Consider the following 17,045-nt stretch of genomic DNA (forward strand, 5'->3'; position numbering starts at 1 on the left):
GACAAAAGTTGTACTTTGCTGCCATCATGGTGCCAAGGAACCATGTTGAAGTATGTTGAGGTCCTTTGTTTAGACAAAAGTATTCTGCTGCCAGCTTATAGCAATTTGTTGTCAGGGAACCATGTTGAAGTGAGTTGAGAAGCTTTATTTAGACAAAAGTAGTGCTTTGCCACCATTTTGTTGCATCTATCCGCAATTATAAACCTTTTTAGGGGCCTCCTTATGCCTGCACACTATTCTGCGCACACCAATCAAATAATATTTCTTATTGTAAGGCTCAATCGATGTTAAAAATCTCAGTAATTTTCACATTCAAAAAAAGACCTTGGTAGACTTACAACAAGCATATTTTCCATATTCATTTATTTGACAGGCGTTTGAGCTTTTTCAGACGACGGGGGCAACGGCTCGTGTTGCGTGGAAGTCGACAACTCCCACATTTGTGAATAAAACCATAAATCCTTTTGATGCCCAGCGGTCACTAAAGAGTCACGATGAATCCGAGCGAGAATGTGGAACAGATTTGTCTTGAAAAACAAGCTGCGCTTTGACTCTCAGGACGTTTGCGGTGTTGGGAAAAGCCCCTCACTCTCATTGTCGGACCACTGGCTCAAAATCCTGTCAGCGAGGGATGCAGATGTGATGCTTTGTTGTTTGCCATGATTGATCATCCGGCGTGTCACGACGGCTCCGCTGCCTCTCGTCTTTATTCTCTCATCTCGTGTGCCATAAAGCCTCTTAATGCACTTTAGACAAACATTCTTGTGTGCGGCAGTAAAACTTGGCCCTTTAAAGCCCCCGCGACACGCCCACTCAGACAGTGCACTTGTCGTCGCCATAAAAAAAACCTGCCGGCCAGGACTTCTCGGCGCGTGACTCCAAACTTTCCGTTGTTTTGGAAACGAGATGCTAAATATTTACACCCAGCGGAACACAAAGTCCAAGATTGTGAGCAAGATGTTCGCTGGAAATATTCATTCGATCCTTTCAGACCACAGATCTTGAACTCGTTTTCATTACGGGAAAGGTGTTTAGTGAGATTGACTTTCAAGAATCATTTGTTTCATGTTCAAGCTCGTAATTTTTGGAGCTTTTCGAACTACCATTTGTTGTATATCAATTTTCACCTTGAGCAGCGGTGTGCCTTAAACTCGCTGAAGCGGACGGCTCGTGACTGGAACAACTTAAGTTGGGCCACTCGTAAGTCAAACAAAGTAAATGTAATTTAAAAGGAATCATAAGCAGCTTATATGGTTTATTTTTGGGAAAGTGCAACATCAGTAGTTTGTCTGCTTTTTAGGAAAGGAAAGATGTAGACAAGTGTAGCAGTAACAGTTTGGAATTATTATGTCATAAAACATAATGGCATTTATTGTTGCTCTGGGTCCGACTGAAGAGCCCGGGAGAAGCTGTTTGGAGTTGAATTTGTTTTTTTCCCCCTAATCATCTTGCCAGTCATGATTCTGGCCAGTATTAGCTGTTTTTAAAATCGGCAGAAATCAGGGGAATTAAAAAATTTTTTTTTTTTAATGTTTTTGCTGATTCTTGCAACAACTTAAGTGTCTGGGGCTAACTTTTTGTTTTATTCATTATATATATATTTTTTTCAGTCCACCGGCCAATTAATCGGTTAACATAATTTTATTCTGCCAAATATCAGAATTGGCATCAGCCTTAAAAAAAAAAATGAAAATGCCATATTGGTCAGGCTCTATGACACGGGCCTTGAATTTGACGCTGTAATCCGAATGTTTACATTCAAATGAAAATATTTATAACACGATTTATCGTATCATTATCATGACTCTGAACGTCTTATGTTGTCCTCCATGTTGCACCCAGATTGAAGCTGACCATCGTTCCTTTGTGTTATAACTCATGTGATTCTATCCTTCAAGTACTTAATTGATGATTAAGGCTGGATAACACAACAGTTAACACTTCCATGTGGAGCTCATCAAAAAAATTAATGAGCAATAACGCGATTTTAATGCATAAAAGTGAAGCTAAGAATAGATGGTAATGTGATGCTCCTCGTGTTTGGAAAATCTGGAGGGGAAAGTCGTGGCTTAGTTTGAAATTTATGGTAGTCGGATATACTCGGATCTCAATCACACCTCTTCTAAATTTGCATAAAATTATATATCTTAAGACAAATACTTAAAAGCTACTGGATGCAGAAAATTGAATATTGAATCGCTTCTGCCACCTGTGGCCAAAAAATGGAACTGCATTTTCCCTGCTTCACACACATGAAGCGCACATAATGTTACATACGCAGACAGAGGGCGGGAAATTCGAACCCGAATTCTGCCTGAAAACATTTGGCCAGAGGCTTGCAAGAGTACCCATTGTGAACAGCTAAGGTGTTAATCTACTAATTAGATGTTTCAGTCATAAATGGTCAAATAAAAAGGCTATTTATGGCCAAATAGTTTCAGAGAGCAGCTTTAATAGTGGACAGTCGACCCGATTGCGAACGTCAATATGTGCAGATTTGACTTAAAAATGTGAACAGTTAATGGAGCTAATGGAAATAATGTGACAGTTATCTGGAGACAAACGCTAAATATTTACAATTCCCATTGCGAACAAGCACTGCCAGTCCTCCTGGCTGGCAGACGTTCAATCAATCCATTCACATGTTTCCGTGCAAACGCTAGCGGTTCTCGCGCATCGGGGAAATGAAAATCCGATGTTTAGCTCGGCGGACGTGTCGTGACACGACGCGAGCGTGGAGAAAGTGAACATGGATGCAAGAAGACAACAGAAATTCAAGTACAAAGCTGTCTGGCCCTCAGAAGTCACCACCACATGACTTTTTAGAGCAGACATGTTTCTCTCTCGCGCGCGCGCACGCACACACAGGCAAACACATGCTTGGCGTCGTTCAAAGGCAGATTGTGGTCTTTAGTGTAAATAACATGTGCTGCGTTTGATGCAGACAGAATTAATGACAACGCCGAGTCCAAATAACAGAGGGCTCATTTCCGTCTGGCCTGCAGCCGCCGTGGCGACAAAGACGCCTCGCGGCCGTCATGTACACTTTTCATTATGTCGAGTGAGCGTCTGCCTTGCGGACGCTGATAAATCTCGTTTTGTTTCTGTCCTGTTACTTCAGCTGCCAATGGATGCCTGTTGTTTTAGCATTCATCTCACATTTTATCGTCGATAAAATATTTACTCTTTGATAGACCGAACTTTATTACAAGAAAGCTTTCTTTTGAGCCCCCTTAACTTGCTGATAGGGTTTATCCATCCATTTTCTATAGTGCTTGTCCTCATTATGTTAGTAGGTAACAAGCATTCACACCTGCTGACACAGCCTGAGCCCAGACTCGAACCCGAAGCCCTTTTACTTTGAGGCAAATATATTATCCACTATTTTACACTCTGTGCTGCCTCTGATGTGATGCTATCTTTCTAAAAAGGAAAACCTTATGTCTTAAGCCGTTGATTGGAACAAATACCGGTCGTGTCATTTTACTTTGCTAGCTGTCATTAAAAGCTGAGAGAAACGTCAGTGGGCACATGCATGTTACCTGGCGAGTTCATATGAAACATTTAATTTAATAAGGAGGAGTGAAATATGTTACTCATTTGGACGGGAACATTTCTCATCAACATGGAACCTACCAAAAGAAAGATCTCTTTTATCAAGAAAAAAAGTATATTTTTATCTGTTTCTGTTTTTTCAGCAATTAGCATTAGAATATAGCTACATTTCATCATTATTCACAAATCTGTTTTAAACAGTGGGGGAAACAGCTTGTTGCAACATGGCCCTGCTTGATCTCTTATACTTGGCTGCCACCTGCTGGCCGTTTTTGTAATAACTACCATTGCTTCATGCATTTTCTTCCGTTCAGAGGCTGCATCAAAGCCTTCTGTATTCTCTAGCATAAAAAAAAAACATAATAAAAAAGTATAAATATGTCTTTGGGAGCATGGTAATATTTAAAATAGAACGTATTTTTTATGTTTTTGGGAGCAAATGAGTTCATGAGAAGCTGTCTCGTTCATACGAATAACTTTCCTAATGAGAATGTTTCTTGTTAATGGTCGTTTTGCCATATTATCAAAGTATGGCAAACAGGTACGCCTCCCAAGTTCCCGATCTGTGACTCAGCATTTAATCACCGCATCGACCCCTAACCAACTCACCCGGTGCTCTCTCTCTCTCTCTCTCTCGAAGCTGCCTTCTTGGAAGAATGCATGTTTATTGCCTTCCAGATATCTTGTAATAGCTAGCTGAGACGAAGATGGGGGCGGTGGGGTGACTACGCAGACAATTACAACACACGGGAATGCTCCACACGCTCTCGTGTGTGAAGATGCCAAAGGCAACTTGTGATGAGAACGTCACGCGGGTCTTTACTGTAAAGATCTCTTAGCACAGCCGTGACCGTCAATGAACGATGTAGACATGTTGCAATCCGCCTGGCCGCTAACAGGAACACAAGACTAGGTTATTTTGGGTTTCGACATAATTAATTCCATGTTTCTGCTGTGTTGTATTCACTCCTTCATCCACATTACAGATCATTATCAGTCTACTGGCATCTGTTCAAGCAGACGCCGAATGCAACCTAACCTGAATGACACACGACTTTTGTTTGTAATTGTATATACAGTAAAGCCCCGTTTATCCTGGGGGACGCATTCTAGACCCACGATATGTGAAAAAAATGCAAGGTAGAGACACAAACAACTCCATCCATGTGCTTTTAAACAAATTTAAACTTCCTTAGCACCTGTTCTTATTTTCTCACATTTAAGAACGACAAAGACGAGCAGAAGAGGAAAAGTGCTTTTAAAGGGGGAAGTCAACCTTAAACAGTTCTTGACAATAATATGTTATATGTAACCTCACTAGTCTAAACATGACATTCTGGTTAATATTACATTTGTGGAATAAGAGTTATGAAACAAAATCCAGCCATTTTTATCCATCTCAGGGGGCGACCATTTTGCCACTTGCTGTCAACTGAAGATGACATCACAGTTGCTTATGGCCAGAATACCATATTTAAACCAGTGGGGCTGCATAGAACATATTATTGTAAAAAAAAAAAAAAAAATGTTCGGTTGACTTCCCCTTTATTTAAGGCTTGATGTATGATGCCAATACAGAATATGCATGTGAGGTTATTTTGGTCTACCTGGGGTCACCATGCTCACATTGTGTACTGTAGTATCTGTGACTTTGAATTTTCTTTTGGGGCCCTGTTGAGTAATGTGCGAGTCAACGGCTGTCATTGGCTGAGAATATATCACTGGTTGAAAGTGGCTAACTGTTAGCCAGTCTGTGTGTTGCGTTACTCAGCCTAAGTTGTGGCCAATGGCAGCTCATGAATGAATGTGCTTATTGCGTGTTTGTTTTCTTACTGTTTGGTTGACAATGCGATTGATAGTACACTAGTGGCTGTGTTTATACTTTATACTTATATATTTGAAGCCATTGCAATTCTTTAAATTAGCGAGCGATGTTTACTTTAGCGTGTACGTGCAGTTGCATAAGACGGTTCTGCATTGCTGTATACACACTGCAGTTTAGTTTGTGTGAAATGATCCCAAATTTTGAACATTCTATCTTTTGCGTGCTCTCTGCTACCACATAGTCCATGCGGAAAAATCACTACAAAATCTTATGATAAAGCAAAAAATTTGCGATATTAACTCATTCACTGCCATTGACGGCTATTGACATCAAAAATTAATTTGAACTATTTTTATTAGTTTAAAATTGTTTCCACTTTTGTTAACAACAGTATGAAAACCTAGTATTTTTTTAATTGTACATTTAGAACAGATATCAAATTTATGATTAATCGTGAGTTAACTATTGAAGTCATGTGATTAATTACAATTAAAAATGAGGAGCGTTGGGGGATTAAAATCGTAATTAGTTGCATGACTTTTCGAGTTAACTCATGATTAATCAAAAATGTTATATCTGTTCTAAATGTACAATAAAAAAAATTCTAGGTTTTCATAATCTTGTGGAAAAAAAAAGTTAAACTAATAGAAATAGTTCAAATACATTTTTGACGTCTATAACCGTCAATGGCAGTGAATGAGTTAAAATCACCGATACAGTGAAACCACAAAATATGAACTGCGATACGGCAAAGATGATAAAACCTTCCAATAACTGCTTAAATTGTTAACCTCAATATATGAAACATCCAGAAGCAAGTCTTTGTCTTGCTTATGAGGTGACCGTGTGATCATCAGATCAAGTAAACAATGGCGTCTCTTGTCCCACGTGAGACTATTTCAAGTTCCGTAACAAGGAACCAAAAGTGGGTGGAATTTTAATTCGCAAATGGACGGCGGGCTCAGAGTTCAGTGGAAACAACTATTGATTGACAGCGCCGTTCCCCCACCCCCATTATTTGGCCATCACTTAGGCGGATTGAATCCCCTTCGCCACCAATTAAGCGACGTGTTAAGTTGCGCTGCTCTTTTCACCGAGTGAGAGCGAGGCCGCCGCGCTGGTGTCGCCATGGTTTGCCCTGCCGGCTAAGGTGTCAGCGCGGCTCAAAAGAAAGTGTCTTCATCACCTCGGGAAACAATAGCCCTGGCTTCCATAATTAATGGGCCGCCAAATTTTAAAAATGCATCCAAGTCGCTGTCACTTAACGCACTCTCCCTGCCTCACCAAAGCCCGGATTGCTGTGGATGCAGTGGTGGCGGTCAGGGACAGCAAGGTCTTGCCTACTAGCATCAACACTATCAGAAGCACTGACCTACATTAATAACCTAAATTAGAATATATGTCCCATGAAATTCTAACAATTAATTCCCAACAGTCTGTTCTCTCTATTTTGTAGCGTTTCTCTTGGCTGCGCTGCTTCCAGTACATGTGGGTGTTTTTTGTCCAATCAGAATGCTGTTACTGTGCCAGTTTAATCTGCCCAGGGACTTTAGAATCAGCATTATTAGCCAATTTAGCGACCAAATTTTAAATTTGTTGAGTTGTTTGTCCTCAATGACATCGGCTCATCTGATTGGTCAGAGCAAAACTAGCAAAAACAGTATCTGTGTGTCATGATGGAAAGTGAGTGGATGAGGGATGGTGGACCCAAATGCAGAGAAACGGGAATCAAGTACAATGCGTGGTACTTTTATTAACTATAGGGAGAAAGGTGAGCTGTCCATGACTGGATGGGAGGTGGGTAGACTGGTCGCCATGACTGGACGGGACAAGTAGACTGGGCGCCATGACTGGAATAAGCATGACGTGACAGGACCTGGTTTGCCTTGACTTGCTGTGGCTGTGACGAGGACGACTTGGCTGTGACGGCTTGGCTGTGACGAGGGTGACTTGGCTGTGACGGTGACGACTTGGCTGTTTTTTTATTGTAATTAATCGCATGACTTCACTAGTAAACTCACGATTAAAAAAAATATAAAAAATTAGGGGCGTCAGGTGATTAACTTTTTTAATTGTAGTTAATCGCATGACTTCACTAGTTAACTTACAATTAATTAAAACAATTATAAATGTGCAATCAAAAAATTCTAGGTTTTCATACTCTTAACAAAAGTGGGAAAAAAATGTTAAAATAATAGAAATAGTTCAAATGAATTTTTTATGTCTATAGGCGTCAATGGCAGTGAATGAGTTAATAGTATTGATGGTTTTCTATAACTGTGATGTGATATTAAAAGGTCAAGTCATCTTTAAATTGATGTGAATTAAGTCTGTTAAGTCCCAGCTACCAAATGCGCGGCCTGCCACTGCCGTGGATGACTCAATCTTTCTGTGTAACATGAACGTTGGCTTCGACGCCTTTCACACTAACTTCGCCACCTTCGCCCGACTGCTCGGCGGTGTGTAGTTACCGCACGCCGGCCATTCGATCCCGCTGCACACTGGTTTCCTTTTCACGTCTCTCATGATTAGAGCCTATCGTGTGTCGCCCCGGCTCTTGTTTGACACCTCAGCTTGGATGTCGACAAGGTGCGATCAAGTCAATGCCGCGACGTGTGAAGATCGAAGACTAGCTCATCTAGCTCTGGCCAAAATCTCCATCACATGACACAGCAGCGGCTCTTATTCATTAGCGTAACTGGACCAAGACGGGACGACATCATCAATCAGCTGGGAGGGATAGATTAGTGTGTCTAAACTAAACTGTCCATCCATCAATCAATTTTCTATAATGTTTGTCCTCATTCGGGATGCGGGTAACAGGAGGTTACTTCAGGTGATCGGATGAGTACAACTTGGAAGAGTCACACTCGCCAGCCAATTGCAAGGCACTTAAAGACAAACAATCATTCAACCTCACATTTATAGTTGAATATGGTGCGGACAAACTCAAATGGTCTGAGACCCCCTGCAAGCCTCCAAGTAGGTTAGCATGTGACCACACAGGCTGCTGGTAAAAACATCAATTTTAACTCTTAATTAAAGTGGAAGTCAACCCCAATTTTTTTGGACAATAATATGTCCTATACAGCCCCACTAGTCTAAATATGGCATTCTCGTTAATATTGTATCAGTGGAATATGAGTTAAGCAGCAAAATCCAGCCGTTTGTATTCATCTCGAGGCGGCCATTTTGTCACTTGCTGTCGTTTGAAGATGACATCAATGTTGCTCAGGTCTCAAGTAACAACCAATCACAGCTTAGCTTCAGAAAACAGGTGAGCTGTGATTGGTTGTCGCCTGAGCCCTCAGCAACTGTGATGTCATCTTCAGTTGACAGCAAGTGGCAAAATGCTTTGAATTGTAATTTTTAAAGTGCAGTGTTTTTTGTTTTCAGTAGAGGCTGCTAGGTTGTCAAAGTCATTATTAAAGTTGTCGTCAACTGCCAGTTTTGCTCCATTTGATGTTTTTAGGCTTTGTTTTTTACATTCTCAGATGAGGCAAGCCACATTAGGTGTATCTTTGTGACAAATTTAGGCACAATTGGAGTTTTGTTTATACATTTGATTTGATTTGGACCGTCACCAGAGAAAGCCCCCTTTAACTCCAAGATCGTCTGTTTCCGACAAATATGTGCGACAATATGAAATTGAGGCACCTTTGCCATTGTGTCCATTGCTTAAAACGGACGTGTAAAAACAGAACATTGTAGATACACCCAGCTACTTTACAATAGTTGAGCACGCTATATTGTTATTGACGTTATTGTGAGTCACATTACGTACTACGGTACATATGTTAAATTCAAAGGCTATGCATACAGTACGCCTCCCTACCTACATATTACAGTATTTTAGGTCCATTCTATTGTGGTTGCACTTTACTGTGGTGTTACACGGCATTGCTTCAGACTGGGAGCTCTTTCTAGTGTTTTATAGAGAACAGAAGATGTAAAGATGACTTTTTAATCATGTCTTGTGCTGTATACAAAAAGTTTACGTCTGGACTAGCTGACCTCCCATCAGGTGAAATTAAACAGTAAATCTCGAAAAAGCTGCTGGATTTGTTTGAAGATGTTTTTGAAAAATATTTAGATGGAGTCGGAAAAATCATTTAAGAGCTGGAGTACCTAGCAAAGAGGATATGTAATACTGACATTCAGACCCGGGACTTTTTTTTTTTACTTTGAGGCAGCCATGCTAACTGCTAGTCTGCTGTGGATGCATTTATTTTTTCTACAAATAATCTATGTCAAATATGAATATGCCTTTTTAAATGTATTGTCATTAATAAGAGAAATAGTGTTAAATAAATAAAAAATACTAAAAAAAGGAATAAATGCTGTAATAAAAATAATTGCTAAATAAAAGAATGTGCAATTCATTTGTGTATCCACCTGCTGTCATTCATTCACTAAACAATCGCATCATATTAAACTTAAACAGTCCAAATTTCACACTGCATAACTTCAGGTACAAGAGAGCGTGTCCAAATATTACAAACATGTTTTTGTATTGTTGCTGTCTGGTTCATTTCTTAGTTTCCGTGACAGGGAAAGAGTTTTGGTGTGCGAAAAGGGAAAGAATGCTGCCGAACTCTGAACCTTTCAGAGTAGAATCAATAAGCGCTACATGATTATCATGATTCATTTAACCTTGAGGCTGAGCCAGTGGCGTTCTCACGCTGCCCAAGAAACCCGCCTGATGATTTCCAGACTGATGGAGATCTGCGCAACACCCCAGCATCTCCATTGCGTCTCTCATCTGTCGCAAAAAAACGCCCCTGTTGGCTCAGTGCGTCGCTTCCGATCAACTCCCTCCTCCATTTATCAGCACAATCGGACTTTCCCCGCATCGTCTTTCATCCTTCCAGTTATTGCGACCTCAAATGTGGGATGAGTCATTTGCATACATGCCAGAATTCTCAGTGGGATCGTCTTCGTCTGAACAGGTGCAATCCAGGACGTGGGTGTGGCTGTGGGGAAAAAAAAAACTGTCACCTCAGACTTTATGTTGATTAATGAGCATATGCAAAACACATGACTGAGCTTTAATGCAAGGCAGCTCGTAATTGACTAAAACAAAGTCACTAGATGCCTTGAGATGTGAATGACCCGACTTTTAATAATATTTTTTTTAACTACTGTATTTTTTTTTTGCCACTCCTGGATGAAGTTTACTGTCAAACTTAACATAAAGAGAATTACGCAGATATTTAGAACGGCCACATAAATTTGCCTTAGGCATGTCCATTTAGATCAATGCTAACAAATAATGGTAAACACCATAGACAGGCTAACTAGTAACATCTGTGTCCTGGTGTTATAACCCTTTAAGCAATAGCTATTTGAACGCAACCAATGGAGCGTGCATGGAGTCAATATCACAATACTCACAGGCATATATTCTTTATCTTCACCAAAAACGACTATTGTAACTGCAGCTTACTGAGGAGCATGTATCTCTGCAAACACTGCAGCTCTAAATACCTTTTTGTCTTTGACATAATAGCATTTTTGGCGTTTGTAAAAGTGGTGGCTGTTCGCCCAGTCTAGCTGCCAAGAGTAAAGAAACTTGTGTGGGGCAATTATGCAAATAAGATCGCAAAATATTTACTGGTGCTTTGTTTTTACACTTGGACGGGCATGCACTCCAGTTACTGTTTGTGTACAAACAAATACAAATTCACTTACATAACTTGACCCTTCTTAATTCATTCCTTTTTCACAGACGATGAGCGACAGGCCCTTCATCCAGAAACTCTTTCGCCCCGTTTCACCCGAAGGCAACACTCACACCCTTGGCGACCTGCTCAAAGAGATGTACCCTGCAGCATTGACCGATCATGGTATGTAACACACTAGCTTAATGCTAACATGGAACGCAAAATGGTCGAGAAGATGTTACAGTAATTATACATCTTCAAACCACTGCTACTTTATCACACACATACAAACAGTGCATACTGCTCTGTGGGAACCAACCACTATTATTGTAACTTACTGTGCTGTAGTCTTACTCTTAATTACATTACATCTCTTCTTGTAGACCCACATTTAAATAGTAAATAAATGCATAACGTCCACGTGGAGGCGGGTGTGTGTGGCCCAAATAAAGATGAGAGGAAGCAGCAGCAGTCTAAACACACAGAGGAGGGGAAGTAGATAAGGACACAATGGGGCGTCAAGACAGACGGCCCGCAGGAGACTCACCTGCTCGCTGGAGACAGAGCAAGCCCACCTCTGCAAACACACTCAGGGTCTGTCTGCCTACCTGACTACCTCATTCACTTTCAGTCCTCACCTTCATGCCCACTTTACTGACTTTGTGTGTAGGCCTACTGTTGGTAAAGGTCATAACTCTGCACCGTCAAGCGTGTTCATGATCAAATTGGACATATATTCATTTAAACAATTGTTTTGACTCTATGACATAAACTAATTAGATCCAATACGAAAATGTTGCCTTTGCAAAGATAATAATATGCAATTTTAACTGACGCTGTTAAAATGTTAATTTTTTTTGTATTAATTAATAATGTTTTATCTTGTTAGTGTAGTACTCCGACATAATGTTTGTAATATTTTGGTTACTTAGCTTCATCAAATATGAATATGCATTTTTAAATGTATTGTCATTATTAACAGACATAGTGTTTAATAAATGAAAACTACTAATGCCGTAATAAAAATAACTCATTAGAACCAATACAAAAATGTTGTCTTTGCAAAGATAATAAAATGCGATTTTAACTGACGATGTTAAAATGTTCTTCTTTTTTTTTTTTAATTAATTAATGTTTTATATTGTCTGTGTAGTACTCCGACATACTGTTAGTGTTTAATAAATAAAAAATACAAAAAAATTCAATAAAAAAGGAATAAATGCTGTAATAAAAATAATTGCATTTTAAAATCATTAAAAATATATACACAAATTAAATAAATGTTATTGAGGGATTTGAAAAACACTATATACAGTGAATCGAAGTTTTTTTTATTTTTTTTATTTTTTATAATATTGGTCTCAGTAGTAGTAGTACTATTGCATTGGATGCTACAAGGTAAACCACAATAAATGACTTTAAATGTGAATATAAAACCAGTAATGTAGTAGGTAGGTTCCAGTATTGTAATGTATGGATGACTTTAATGAAAATGCTGTAAGTAGTTAAGACAGTATTAATAAAATAACTTTATTCAGCTCTATTTATAGAACACTTAAAAAAAAAAAACAATGAAACAGTACATGAATAAAAAACAAACACAATAATACATAAAAATATTTTTCATTAAAACTTAAAATATAGATATTAAGAAGTAAGATTTGTTTTTTCCTAACACCTATGTATTTATTTAATTCTTTTAACACATTTTAACATAAATCAATCTATAAACATTGTTATAATAATAATAATAATAATAAGGCTCTCTGACTGACAGTGTGTAAAGTTTAAGAATGAAGATGAATGGACATAATCCAGATATTCATCTCATTTCCTCCCTTGTGGTTCAGATGTTAAAGAGCTTGGTTTCTCCTGATCCAGGAGCTGCTGTTGCTCTTTGAAGGTGTCAGTCAGGTGTAGTCTCTTCCTGGGGTCTAGTCTTCATCCTGCTTTCATGTCTTTGACATCAAGTTTCCGACTCTTCTGATCAAGGTGAAAGTGCTCTTTTGCGGCCTCCTCCTCCTCCTCGTCTGGCAGATAGTGGAGGGGATTATGGTGGTGTTTGGATTAGAGCCAGCGGGTCGTGTGTTGGCGGCGTCGGTGGGCTTTGCCGCTGCTATTGTTCCGCAGTTCAGACCCCAAAAGTGGGGGTCCCAGCCCCTCTGTGATCTCTCGCACATCAAATGAAAGGCAAGCGTGTGTTGTGTCTGAGGCTTGGGCGTCAAGGTTTGACTCAGGTCGGGCGATACGGCCTTCAAATAGAAACTCAGATCTCCCGTTCCAGTTTGAATGTATCACCACCTCCTTCCGTTATAGAAATTTATAATCACTATGATATTGCTCTATTTTATTTCTTTTTTTCTTCTTTTGGGATTCTTTTTTTTTTTTAACAACCAAACAAGTTCTGAAACCTGCGTTTTGTTAACAGCATTAACTTGCATTACCATCCATAGATTGAAGTTTCAAAACAAATGGTCAGATATAGAAATTTCCTTTTTTTGTTTTGTTACCGCCACTAACATTGTCCATAATAGATTCCTGTCATGAAAAATTATAAAATTTTACTTAATTGATCCTTTAAAAATAAAAATCTTTGTTCATCTATTAATGTCAGTGACGTGTAGTGACAGGCGGAATAATTAAATGCTCTCCCATTTATTAGGAGTTTAAATGTAATCATTTCATTCTGAACACACCCCCAGTTATAAGAGTGTGTACACTACACATGTGGTCAGTGTGATTGATTTTGTGATCGCCTTTCACTGGGCTCCTTTAATCTCGTAGGCAAAATAATATGGAAATGATTATGCTTATTATATTGTCTGTATATTAGTGGGAAACTAAATTCACTCACCATTTTTTTTTTTTTTTTTTTTAAAGTAGTCGCTGAAGAGATCGGAAAAGTTAGTAATATTACGACCAAATCGCTAATTTGGCTAGTTCATGGCCATGTTTTGTTAGTGGAAGAAGTGCACATCAGCAGGGTCACACTTGGAACCAAAAAAAGCCACTAAAAATGTTGAATGCATCAAATCAACTCAAAATAATCTAAAAAAAATATTTTACTTCAAAGCCCACAACTGTCCAGCGTTTGTAAGCGGAAAACAAGGGGGCTTCCCTGACGCCCGTTCCCAGCATGCAACAGGAAAAAGTCTGACTTGTGCGCCAGGTGCGTTTTTGTGCAACCTTTTGCCCACGCGTGACACATTTGAGATGGCTCTTGTAAGCCATTTTCCTATCGGTTTCAGCACAACATGTCGATTTGGTTTTTTTTTTGTGTGTGTGTGGGGGGGGGTGAGTAGCAGAGGAAAGCCAGACATAGCCACCTCCTACAAAAGCACCCTGTGACTTAATCAAAACAACTACCGTGATGTTGATGCTTAGTCAGTCTGTGTGTGCATGTGTGTCTTGAATGGGTATGGGGTGTGACCCACTGACATTTTCCCCATTTCTCATTTGTAGAGTACAGCTCCATCCACTCGCATGTGTGTGTGTGTGTGTGTACTTGTACATACTACATTGTGAGGACCAAAATACGTCTTTAACCAACAGATTGAGGACATTTTTGTGAAGTGAGGACATTTCGGCCGGTCCTCACAACTCAAGACCTCTTTTTGAAGGTCAAGACTTGGTTTTAAAGTTTAGGTTTGAATTGGGTTATGGTTGAGGTTAGGGTGAGCATTGGGGGTAGGCAATCATTTTTGATGGTTGGGGTAAGGTGAAGGGTAACATAATCTAGAATGCACATGCGCTTTCACCCAAAAAAAGCCTCAGAAAGACACCAATTCTATTTTTTTCGCGATGGTCCACTTAAAGCTGCTCAATGCAGGAAAAAGGGTGTCAAACTCATATAAGCTCAGGGGCCACATGGAGGAAAATGTTTTACCTAGACGGGCTAGCCCGGTAAAATCATGGTATTGGACTTAAAAACAATTGTTGTCAGTTATACAACTCAACTGTAAATATATTGTTCCAAAAAATTACACAAATGCAAATGGAACATGACAACACTTTGCCCGTATGAGTTTCCGGCATGTTAGATCTACCTGTGTGTGTGTGTGTGTGTGTGTGTATATATATATATATATATATATATATTGTTCCCAGATATATATATATATATATATTGTTCCCAGAATGCATTGTGTGGCACAGTTAATGAAGTTATAGGACGTTAATCAATGTCATACGTGTTTGTGTTACCAGTAGCTGAATGTATGTTATATTAAGCATGTTTATATTCTATTTATGTTGGTTCATGTTTTCATTATTATTATATTTTTTTCCAACAAACCATAACTTTAGGTTGTGTGTAAAATAATGACATCCAGGTCAATTCTGTGTACAAGTTGCGTTGCTGATCTGAGGATTGTTTGTGAAATTACAAATTTATGTTTCGATTTTGGCCGTCGGATCAATTGGTTCAACATTACTCATTTTTTAACTTTACAAGATCATCTCACGGGCCGGATTAAACCCGCGGGCCGTACGTTTGACACCCCATGAACTAAGGTGTTAATATGCTAATTAGACAATATTTGAGCCATAAATGGTCATATAAAAAGGCTATTGTAAATATATTTTTGGGCAACTTTCTTTAGGTCGTGTTTGGCCTCGTCGCTTAATCTGCGGCTGTTCAAATATGCACAATAACTTTTACAGATGAAGTCAATTTGGCTTTCTGTAAACCTTTGAATGCAAATGTCTGTCTGTATGCTGCTGACACTCTTATGCTCATTGATCACTTCCTGTTTGAAGCCTCTTACTGTTGATCGTTAGGTGTCGTCTTGGTCGCATGATGTCAAAATATGAACGGCCTAATGAACAGGACTGTTTAAATAAAGATGACAGTACCTTAACCACGGAATGTATTTGTCCAATCATGAAATTTTGTTGTTCAAAGAGAACAGCAAGTTGTGCAAAAAAATAATAATTCAAATTGGAAATGTGCATTCAAAAGTTTACAGAAGGTCAAACTATGTTGACCTGTAAAGTTTATAGTGCATTTTAAGTTCATCCTTAAATTTTACCGGAACACCCTGAACTTTTTGTAAGTGTACTGTATTATCTTCCAGTCTGTGACTCTTGACCACACGGCTAGCACACAAGCACAAGGCGGTACCACGTCATAAGAGGAGGAGGGCGTTGTTGTCAAATGCCAACCGCCGCTGCACCCGAAACCCACTCGCTCTCTAAAATCGTCGGCTCGGTCGCTTCATTTGCCGCTTCCGACGTTACGAAATGGAACACACGAGTCCCGCTTTCTCTCTGCTCCCAACGGTCAATCTGTAGTCGTGAGCTTTGTTAGCGGGTCGTGTTTGCGGGTTAGGCTTGTTAGTGTGAAACTGACATTGTCAAAGTGAAAGTTCAACACTTGCAATCCACAAAAATAATCAACTGCCACGGGTGTCAACATGTGGACCATTTCTCGATGTTTCTACATCTTAGTGAGCTTTTACATGAAGTACAAAGTGAATGTGTATGTGGAAACGATTGTTGTCGACACTGAGCTGAATTATTCATTGACAACGGTGTAAGTCGGCAAGTCATTTTGTAAAAAAATAAAATAAAATAATGCCACACGTGAATTTTCAACTTAGAATCAGCATCCATGAACAGCAAATACCAAAATAAATCATGTCTTTATGTTTAATCCGAGTCCTAAAATTGGTGACTTAAGTCCAAGTCAAGTCATGTGACTTAAGCATTTGGCACCTTCCCTCTAAATAAACCAAATAAAATACAAAATAATAACTAAATAATAGTCATTAAATGCCAAACATGAATTTTCAACATATAATCAGCATCCATGAACAGTAAATACCTAATAAATAAATTGAGCCTTTATGTCCAAGCAAGCCCTAAAATCGGCGACTAAAGTCCAAGTCAAGTCATGTGACTCAAGCATTTGGCAGCCTCCCTTCTAAATAAACCAAATAAAATACAAAATAATAATTATAATTAAATGCCACACATGAATTTTCAACATATAATCAGCATCC

General features: G+C 39.2%; 1 protein-coding gene across 7 annotated transcripts in view; it reads left to right on the forward strand.

The window, feature by feature from the left end:
- atg5 (ATG5 autophagy related 5 homolog (S. cerevisiae)) overlaps positions 1 to 17,045 on the forward strand; it is a 79,330-nt gene that overhangs the window by 7,149 nt on the left and 55,136 nt on the right. For all 7 annotated transcript variants that reach the window (XR_015095394.1, XR_015095395.1, XM_086078880.1 and 4 more), the window contains exon 7: positions 11,109 to 11,226. Coding sequence is in view for 5 of the 7 variants with exons in the window: in XM_086078880.1 (XP_085935006.1) it covers positions 11,109 to 11,226 (118 nt within the window). In the remaining 2 variants the exon portion in view is untranslated. The remainder of the gene's footprint in view (positions 1 to 11,108; positions 11,227 to 17,045) is intronic.

Source organism: Leptonotus elevatus, chromosome 6, assembly GCF_054856555.1.
Source record: "Leptonotus elevatus isolate MCC_2025b chromosome 6, RoL_Lele_1.0, whole genome shotgun sequence".
Lineage (NCBI taxonomy): Eukaryota > Metazoa > Chordata > Actinopteri > Syngnathiformes > Syngnathidae > Leptonotus > Leptonotus elevatus.